General features: G+C 38.4%; 2 protein-coding genes across 6 annotated transcripts in view; both read right to left on the bottom strand.

The window, feature by feature from the left end:
• The window catches only part of brwd3 (bromodomain and WD repeat domain containing 3), a 134,787-nt gene that overhangs the window by 90,817 nt on the left and 33,854 nt on the right, over positions 1 to 10,116 (bottom strand). For 2 of the 3 annotated variants that reach the window (XM_021471594.3, XM_021471595.3), the window contains exon 40: positions 7,613 to 9,731. The exons of the other annotated variant lie outside the window; for it this stretch is intronic. In XM_021471594.3, the coding sequence (XP_021327269.2) occupies positions 9,025 to 9,731 (707 nt within the window). In that variant the 3' untranslated portion in view covers positions 7,613 to 9,024. Of the gene's footprint in view, positions 1 to 7,612; positions 9,732 to 10,116 lie in introns of those variants that run through there. 3 annotated transcript variants of the gene reach the window in all.
• chmp1b (charged multivesicular body protein 1B) lies at positions 1,478 to 5,730 on the bottom strand. Of its 3 annotated transcripts, XM_009301289.5 has the most exons (9): positions 5,562 to 5,730; positions 4,884 to 4,981; positions 3,419 to 3,565; positions 3,249 to 3,317; positions 3,039 to 3,146; positions 2,906 to 2,949; positions 2,339 to 2,411; positions 2,204 to 2,260; positions 1,478 to 2,071 (listed from the first exon to the last, which is right to left on the bottom strand). In XM_009301289.5, the coding sequence occupies exons 1-8, from the start codon at positions 5,575 to 5,577 to the stop codon at positions 2,216 to 2,218; spliced, it is 600 nt and encodes a 199-aa protein (XP_009299564.1). In that variant the 5' UTR covers positions 5,578 to 5,730; the 3' UTR covers positions 1,478 to 2,071; positions 2,204 to 2,215.

The raw sequence follows: 10,116 nt of genomic DNA, 5'->3' as shown, positions 1-10,116 counted from the left end.
GTTTATTCTTTCTAATGGAGGTGCAAGGCTTGTACGCACATATTAGGAGTAACACGTGCAAGCGGCGCGATACGCTCGCATCTTTCTGGCACACCCAGTGTAAAAACATCTTCAGAATGCCGCGTGTACACGGCAAGTCACGTGACAAGAACTGACCGATCAGCTTCATATTTTTTATGGAATGTACACATTTTGATATCTCAGACAAACACTGCAGTGTTTTTTAATTTTCTTCAGAAATAAAACTTGCAGAGTTGCAGCAATGTTTTATCAACTTGTCATCCTTTAAGAAAACGGTTGGTCACCTAGCAATCTACATATACCCAATCCCCCAGGCCAATATAAAATTGTCAAGCATTGACCAGTCAGCAGTGACATTTCCACTGTGTGATGGTCTATCCCAGATGCCTCCAAGCCCAGAGAAGTTGACGGTGCTTCTGGACACTGTGAACATAGGGCTTCCTTTTGGCACAGTGCAGTTTAACTGGCATTTGTGGATGTAACCATGTATTGTGGTACTTGACATAGGTTTGCCAAAGTAGTCCTGAGCCCATGTGGTGATATCGCTTATAGATAAATGATGATTCTTGATGCAGTGCTGCCCGAGTGATCGGAGATGTTTAGCTTAGGCTTGCGCCCCTTGTTCTTTATACACTGAAATTCCTTCAGATTCCTTGAATCTTTTAATAATGATATGCACTGTTGAAGGTAAAATATCCAAATGTCTTCCCATCTTTCATTAAGGAACATTGTTTTTGAATATTTTAATATTTTTCCCACATATTGGTTGGGAAACTGGTGATCCTCGGCTCATGTTTGCTCCTAACTAGACCTTTCTTGGTTGCTCCTTTTGTACCAAATAAGTTGCAATCACCTGTTGACATTGTTTAACCATCATCATTTAACCATCAATTTACCTGATTACTAGCCCTAAACCGATTCTGTCCCAACTTTTTTGGAATGTGTTGCAGGTCGGAATGACAGGAAAGAGGATATATTTACAAATGAAATAAAGTTGAGCAGACAAAACATGAACTATTGTGTGTTCATATTGTCTGCAATGAAACACAAGTCAAAGTAAATTTGGAAATCACTACCTTCTTTAATATTTGCGTTTTGCATACTGTCACAACTCTGAGTTGTAGTTGTCGAATAAATGACAGAACACACAGATGCACGCATAAAACATCACGCAATACTCCGATGGGCAATTACACTAAAAAATGCTTGGTTTTGGTTTCTGAGCAGCATATTTCTCCTTGGACTACAGATCCAGTGTAGCAGTAAGAGCTGCGCGGCGCTGTTAACTCTGAACCCAGTGGACCAATCAAAACTCATCACCGCTCAAGCTCTCGAGCCCAATCAAAACCAAACCCTACAGTAACTCTGGGCCCAACAGACCAATCACGCGATCACTGTACCACATCTGAAAACCAACATATTGCCAACAGATGAAAGGAAAAACATTCACCAACACTTTAATGTGTTGCAAAATGTTTATTTATATACACAAACATATTTATATATTCTCGTCTGAAGATCAACTGCTTGAGCCGTACACTGCCAAAGGCTTTTTTTTTCTTTTTGTTTTACATTTAGGGGAAACAAAACAAAGATCAGAGCTTCTGTAGGGGTGTATAAATATAGGTTAAACTGGGGATTTACAGCATTGGACAAAATGAACATTGTATTCAAATCATCATCTTGATCACATGCATTAATCCCACAATCGACTTGAAGCAGAGGAGCAGCAAGAAGAAACAAGACATAACTGAACCCAACATTTAGTCTGCTCATCAGCCAGCACTGACAGAACATCCGAGAGACAAGCTGCTAGTTAAAACATAAGCGCAAATAAAAACAACAAAGAAATGTTACACCAATATGATCATCTTTAATCCAATAATTTGAGAAGAGCAGGACCCCAGAGTAATCCTGACGACAGCAGTGTTACCGCGTAACATTAGTCCTTGTATCCGATTCAGTTTTTTCAGCGCATCATTACAGATAGCTTTCAGTGTTTTATTGTGGATTTGAAAAGCTTCACGTCCTTGACGGCACGAAAAGAAATCTGAACACAAATAAACAATGAGGCCAATGTTTCCAGGGTTCAGTAAATAGAGGATATGTTGATCTCACACTCGCACATACACAGTCCCTCTCTCTCACACACACACACACACACACACACACACACACTCACCACCGCTTCCCCTTAAACCTGGTCTCTGAGTTTGGCCAGTCTCTGAGAGAGCTCATCCTACAGGGAGAGAGATAGATGCGTTACAGTATATCTGTCATGTGTTAGTGCGTCTGTGTTTATGTGTGTGTGTTTTACCTGTTCTGCAGATGCTACGCTGGTTCCCACTGATCCTGTCTGACCTTGAGGAAGCTCCATATTGAGATCCAGCCTAAACACACAAGTGTTGTTTGTTTGTTTTTATCTTAAATAGCACTGGAAAGCTTTTATTTACACTTTATAATGTGCTGCTGGAGAGCAGCAGCTCATTTGCATTTTAAGAGACACATAAAAACAAAACGTTTGGTGGAATGATTTGGAATGTGGTTCCATCAAATGCTATAATAATTGACGTAAATGTTCTGTCAGGAAGCATGTACTTATCTCTAATGCTTAAAAATGCTTATAAAATCTTAAATAAAAAAGTTAAAAAAAAAGTTAATAATTTGCTGAAATTATTATTATTTTGCATAATAGGAAAAATATCAAAACTTTTCCCCATAATATCATTGTATATAGATGAAATAAATGCTGCCTTGGTGTGTGTATAAGACACTTGTTGAAATCCTACCAATCACAATCTTTTGTGGCGTATGTATTGTATTTATTACAGAGCTCACTGCTAATAATAAAAGTAATGAATCTCAACATTTAAAGTGTTCTTACCCTGCTTCATCTGCCATTTCCATCATCAAAGTATCAACTTGACCCTAAAAACAGCAAGTGTCACAAACGGCAAAAGAACGAGTATGTTGGTCAGCGTACATGCAGTCAGAGTAGCATTATCTATATGCGTCACCTGTGGTGTGGTCAGCGTTGTGGTGCTGCTCATCGAGTCCTCCATCTGAGCCGTCTGAACATCCAGAGTCTCAAACTGACGCTCAAACTTCTCCATCAGCCCTGATATCTAACGATTAACATGAGGAATATTAATCAGAGCAAAAGAGTGATTGTATGTGAAAGAGCTGCTCAACGAAAACACGTTAAGGCTTAGAGGACTTCATCTCACCTTCTCAAGGTTCATACTCTTCAGGGTTGCATCCATGCCCTTCACAACCCCAGCCATAGACTTGGTGACCTGGAGAATAAAAATCAAAAGTTAAACATTAAGCCGACTGCATGAATAGTAAAGCATATTTTAGTATGAAGAGAAAAGCATGCGTGTGTGTGTGTGTGTACTTGGTTCATGGTGACTGCAGTCTGTACTCGTGCAGCCACTGCATCCACTCTTGCGCTCATTCGGAGGAAGTTCACCGATTGGTTCTTCTGGCGGATGGCGTTTTCTGCATGTATTCGCGCAACTTCCATGTTGCCCTTTTGGATTGCCTGAGTACCAAAATAAAAGCAGAGAGCTTAGTCAGTGATACACATCCGTGATAACACAATTTAACATTAAAGGGATAGTTCACTCAAAAATGAACATTTATTTATTATTTTCTCAACCTCAAAGGATTCCAAACCTTTAGGAGTTTAATCTTTCTGAAGAATGTTACCATTAAACAGGTAACCATTGGCTTCCATCGTATTTGTTTTTCCTACTATAGAAGTCAGTGGTTATAGGTCTCTTAAATTTATCAAAATAACTTATTTTGTATTCAACAGAAGAAAAATATAATAGGTTTGTGTCAATTGGAGAGGGACAGAATCTTGGGTCATTACATTTTGATGGTCCGTTTGTTGAATTTAAGTTACGTTGCATCTACATGCCAACTAATTCTCATTAGATTATAAGTAGACTGTTAGGTTAGGGTTGGTGCAATTTAACAAGTACTTACAAAGTTTTTTATATTTATATTTTTTATAGTTAAAAGTCTGTTGAAAGAGCAGTATCAGCTTATATTAACGAGACAGTCTACTAACACTCAAATGGACCATCAAAATAAAGTGTTACAAAATCTTCAGTTTTGGGTGAACTATAATTTTAACGATCAGTAATTACATTTACTATATTTAAAAAAAAAATTTGAAGCGTAAAACACCCAAGTGTAATATAGTTTAGGTACTTAAGTGTGATACTGGTGAAATTGAACAAGAGTAAACCAGATTATTGTATGTATTATTATTTATAGAAATTTATCACAGATCACTTGAAAATCCATAGTTTCTCTGTATTTTATTATTTATAGTAGTGTTTGAAGAACAATACAAAATTATGTTTTACTTAAATGACCAATAGTATTTCTTCTAAACATAAAATAAAAATGTTGTCATGAAATGATTTTTATAGCGCACAATTCTGCAAACATTTATCAGAATTGCTAAAACATTTCTAAACTACATAAATTCAATATCTTGCAATACATGTTTACATATAAATTAAAAGGCTTTTGAGCTATTCTGACTTAATTCCTCCCAATTCTCACTATTATCTAAGAAAATAAAAATATAAAATATAAAACTTGAAATATAATCTTGCTATTGAAAAGTCAATATTTGGCTCTTAATTTAGTTTGACCTTTACAATACTATAATTTGTACCATGCATGTTTACATACTGAGAGTGAAACATCTCAGAATGTTTTATACAATCAAGCACATAAAATATACAGACAGAAAAACTCAAAACAGCTCAGAAAGCTGTGCAGCTGTTTGGTGAAGATGCTACTGTACTGCTGCTCTATGCGTTTTGTTTTTGCTTGTTTACCTTCTTGACTTTTACTTTCTCTGCTTTCTCTTCTTTGTCGCATTTTTTGGAGTTCCGCTGAAGTTCTTTGGCAGCAAACTTGAGGTTGAACAAATGCTCTGGAGTCAAAAGTCAAGGAAAAGATCTGAAACACACTTTATCTTCTCATCCGTGGAAAACATTTTCACAATAAAAGCCTATGACGGTATAAACACAATACGCCATCTCACAACTGAACAAACTAGTCTGACTGGATTGGGACTTCACCTAAATAAGATATAGGTGGCGACAGTACGTAATTCTACGTCAGAGTCGTACCTGGCGGAATTTAGTGATGTTTTAACGTTAGATCACTTACACAACCAAAGACGTGTTTGAAACCACAGAAAATAACTTAAATATAAAGAGTAATCTTACGAGGAGTTCACGAACTTGTTTATCTTTCTGCTTTCGGTGTTTCGACTCTTGGTCTTCAGATCCACTTTCTAAATCAATCACAACCTCCAGTGACGACAGAAGAAATTCGGAAATGCGATTTGATCTATCGAATGTAACCTGACTAGACCTCATCTCATATAATACACTATAATATTTTCACCACCGACTTTAACTCAACAATGAGTCTCAGTATAAGTGTTTACGGTCCCAGCGAGAAAGTGTATGTGGCCCGGGCCCGATTCCTCCGGTCTGAAAGGATACTCTCCATGCTCGACATGACTGCCCGGTGGTGCTGCTGGGGTCAACTTGAGAATCAGACGAAAGAAGTGTTCAGTCTTGTCTTCACCGAGCTCTTCGTGTGGATCTGCAACAGTGGCCGCTCCGTTTGTTGTATTTTTCCTGTATTCACTTCCGGCTTCTCCGAACAACTGGAGTGATGTCACGGTCATGCGCTCAGGTCAGTGATGTCATTGCAAAACAGAAAAGGGCGAGACGTTCTGTGATAAATGTTTTTCATGAAATATTGTATTAAAATAAAAAAATTATATATCACTTAAAAATATAGAGGTTTTCTAGCTGGGCTCCGCAAAGGAGGGCTAAAATGTGTGGAAAATAATACAAATGTAGTACATAAAAATAAAAAAAATGTAATAAAACCGTAAACTATTATGACCATGAAAATAAAATTGAGATAAAAATAAATTAAGACATTTAAAAATAAAACATGAAGACCATTTAGAAGAGCATATTAAATCCATAAATTCAATAATTAACCCTAACCCTATTAATATGAAAAATTATGATTCAATTGATAAAATGTATATTCAAGTAATAATAACGAAAAAATGGGGCAAACATAAGAATAGAACAATCGCTTATATATTACTGTAATGAGCCTAGGTTTTTGCCCCAAGTAATATTTTATAGCAATTTATAATAATAAGCAGATGTGGTGTAGAAAATGTGTTTTTTTCTCACCCCAACTGGGCATTAATTAACAAAACTGAACATGACAGCGAGTCACTGTATTAACTGGCCTTCACAATCACAGTCTCAATTCAGTCGAGCACCTATGAGATTCACATTATGAATGCAATATATGCTTTTGTATAAATAGAGGCTGATTTAAACAGTGTTCTAAATAAAAGTAAGGACAACTAATAGAAGGAATATTTTCCATTTTAAAGGGAGTTTTTGTTCCAACCAACACAGGTTACACTCAGTTGAAAAACAGAAAACTGACAATGATCACCTCAGGTACACCTCATGTGCTTTATTCAGTGTTAAATGCAAACAATGTGAGTTTAAATGCCATTTTACATGACATTTATTGCAATAATACTGAAAGCAACAGCAGATAGTTTACCTCAGATCTTGAAAATAAAATAAACCGTTTGAAATGGAACTTCAGAACTGTGACTAAAAACCAACACATATGACTGAATCAGCATACATATTTAATGTTAAAGAGGTTTAATATGTATTAATGAGTTTATAAATCTTACCCTTTCAATGTAATGCAGTAAATGCACTATTCTGTGCTTCTGAAGGGCTGTATTTACATTTCTGTTGTGTTTTGTCTAGTGCAAATAGCCAAATTGCTTATCACAGCAAATCTCGTTGCGTAGCATGTTGTTAGGGCACAGGGTTAAAATGTTACATGCTCACCTAATGTTTTCCCTGGTAATATTTATATTATTAGTGCTAATTAATAACCTCACGTGGAACTGAATCTGCATCTCATTTTAGGCTGCTATTGACCACCGGAAGTCACGATTTGGTCACGGGCACACACTTTGAGAGCCTATCTGAATGAATGAATTAAATACGTGGTTTTCCACCAGGGCAACCTGGGCTGCTAAAATATAATTGGCTAAACTGGCATTGGGTGGGTTAAAAAAAACAAAACAAAGACAGACATTCCAGCACATAACTCACATTTTTAAAACAGAATATCTGACCGTAGAATTATTTCTTTAGATAAAAAAAAAGAATGTTCACTTGGCATGTTTCTTAAATATCTGCACATTACACTATTTCTATGCTTTAGAAGAGTCAAACACTTACATACAGCACCTTTAAATGCTTTTAGCACCATGTTGAATCAATAACCCAACAAACTAGCAAGGTGTACCAAATATAGTGCCCAATTTCTGTATATGCTAACACACACACACACACACACACACACACACACACGCACACACACACACACACACACACACACACACACAGACAGACAGACAGACAGACAGAGAGAGAGAGAGAGCGCAGAAGAACATAACAGTAGCAGAAGTACTAATAGAACAGAATCAGTTTTACATCTTTTATTATAAAAAACAATCCAAAATGTGTACAAAAGAAAAAAATGAACACACAAGCTTATGACATCTAACATCATCATGACCATTTTCCCCATCATAGTCACTGACAGATCCAGGCCTCGTCTGTCACACCATGAAAAACCCTGATAAAAAAGCCATGAAAAATGGAAAGGAAATGAATGAACTCAGTCTGGTCAGATCATGTCGAAGTGACACAGAGCCTTACGATTATAATGCTGTATCCTGACAGGCTGAGCTCTCAAACTGGGAGGAAAATCAGTTTAGAGACTGATGAAGAGGGTGCTTCTCACAGCAGTGCAACTAAGAGAAAACCAAAAGTGAGACACTGGATTAACAGAGTAAAACAGAGCACGAGAGATGTACCAGTGTGTTAAAATGTGTCCTGGACACACCGTTTGACACCACAAATCAAACTCAAGATTCAATTTGATCTCATCAGTTCATAATGCTTTGTATTCACCATCCTGAAATCACACTAGAAAACACTGATCACATTAGGTGACTTTCGGAGAGCGTTTCCTGTTCAAACCAGAACAGTCTTTTCGGTTTTCATAATAAATGGCACAGAGGGAAATTAACACCAAACCAGTAAAAAAACAGCCTGTTACTCTTCAGAAAGCACCAGTTTTCAATTTACAGGAAATCTGAACCAGTCAGAATAGAGGATTCAGACGTCACCTCATGTCCACCAATCAGCTGCCACATAAACTCGACATAAAATGTGCAAACATCATCAACACGAACGTCCTCCTTACTGAAAGCCAAGAATGAATCCGAGTGTACCATACAAGAGTGGAAAAATATAAATACATTCTGTTAAAAAAAGTGTATCTGAAGTGTATTTGAGCGAGGAGAAGTGCGTTTTCTCCTACGTTTCCCACAATCCTCCTCTCACGTCTGAGCTCAGATGGAGGAGGTGCAGCGCGAGTGATCTGGAAGTACTTAATGCGTCTTAGATTGATTTCATTTTTGAACAGAGGTAAATGCATAACCTGATTTAACAGTGAAGTCAAGTCAGCTGAATTACACGGTAAACTTAAGTGTTCTCGATGATCGCTAGTTTAAAAAAAAAGGTATGAAAAGAATGCAAGATGGAAGTGGGAGAACAGCAGCACCATCTTTCTGACAGGATAGACTCCTCGGAGTGAGAGAAACTGAAACACAGAAGATGGGAAAAACGACTGAATCTTCGCCGCTCTGGACCTGAATAAGGCAGAGGTGGATGATTAGATGATGGTGTGGTAGATTCTAGCAAACCACAGAGAAGAGAAAGCACCACAGTCCAGGAAGAGTCATGAACGTCAAGTCTGGGGACGTAAAACAAACAAGGACAGCACTAAAAACAAAATCCCTGCAGTAGTGAGTCTGTGTAAGGATCATCAATGTGTCCAGCCCATTAGATGGCTGACCCTTGCACGTTCAGTCATGCGACGAACTCTTCCGGAACGGGACATTCCCAGATTCAGCGGGTCCGAGGTGGGACCCTCCTCTTCAGAGTCATCGTTGTACAGAACAGTTCTACGCCCTTGGTTACGAGTATTGACCCGTCCGGACTTTGGAGTTCTTTGATTTGACCTTTTTGATGGTGAAATGACATTTTCATCATCTGACTCCTCCTCTTCCTCCTCAGGTTCCTCTTCTTCATCTGGTTCTTCCTCTTCTTCAGGCTCATCATCTACCTCCTCTTCCTCCTCCTCCTCCTCCTCCTCTCTGCTGCTCGTCCGCCGTGGTCGTTTCTCAGGTTCTGCAGACTGCTCTTCTTCTCCTTTCCTCTTTCTCTTTGGGTTGTCAATCGTGGGAGCTGGTGGTGGAGGTGAAGGTGGTGGTGGTGGTGCTGGAGCTTTGCCTTTCTGTTTATGTTGCGGAGCCTTGCTGTAGTCGTGATCGCCGCCATCTGCGAAGCCGCTCACCTCTGCACTGCTGTCGTCGCTTTCGGATGAAGAGGAGGAGGTTGCAGAAGAGGATGAAGATGCAGATGTTGAAGATGAAGATGAGCTGGTGCTCTCACATTCGGAAACCTCTCCCTCTTCTGTTAACACAGCTCGTCTCCTACGGGAACTTCGACCTCCGTTTGGTAGGAAGACACCTTTAGATGAACAGAGGATAAAATAGTCAACTTGTAAAACAAGCTCTTTGTGATATATGCTGCTGTTCAAATGTTTCTGAAGGTGATTTTTTTTAGGTGCCACTTTTCATTCATTCATTCATTCATTCATTTTCCATCGGCTTAGTCCCTTTATCAAGGGTCAACACAGCAGAATGAACCACCAACTTATCCAGTATATTTTTTACATAGTGGATGTTCTTTCAGCTGGAACCCAGTACTGGGAAACACCCATAAACATTTATTCACACACATACAATACAGCCAATTTAGTTTCTTTAGTTCACCTATACCGCATGTCTTTGAACTGTGGGGGAAACAGGAGCACCCAGAGGAAACCCACGTGAACATGGGGAGAACATGCAAA

Source organism: Danio rerio, chromosome 5 (genome assembly GCF_049306965.1).
Source record: "Danio rerio strain Tuebingen ecotype United States chromosome 5, GRCz12tu, whole genome shotgun sequence".
In the NCBI taxonomy this organism is placed as follows: domain Eukaryota; kingdom Metazoa; phylum Chordata; class Actinopteri; order Cypriniformes; family Danionidae; genus Danio; species Danio rerio.
This window is presented reverse-complemented; position numbering and strand designations above follow the sequence as displayed.

Bases quoted from the DNA above. Each gene is read 5' to 3' on its own strand.
- chmp1b (XM_009301289.5), bottom strand. The intron at 2,950-3,038 runs GTGACGCATATA...TGCTGTTTTTAG, and splicing joins CAACGCTGACCACACCACAG to GGTCAAGTTGATACTTTGAT. The intron at 2,261-2,338 runs GTAAAACACACA...CTCTCCCTGTAG, and splicing joins GCGTAGCATCTGCAGAACAG to GATGAGCTCTCTCAGAGACT.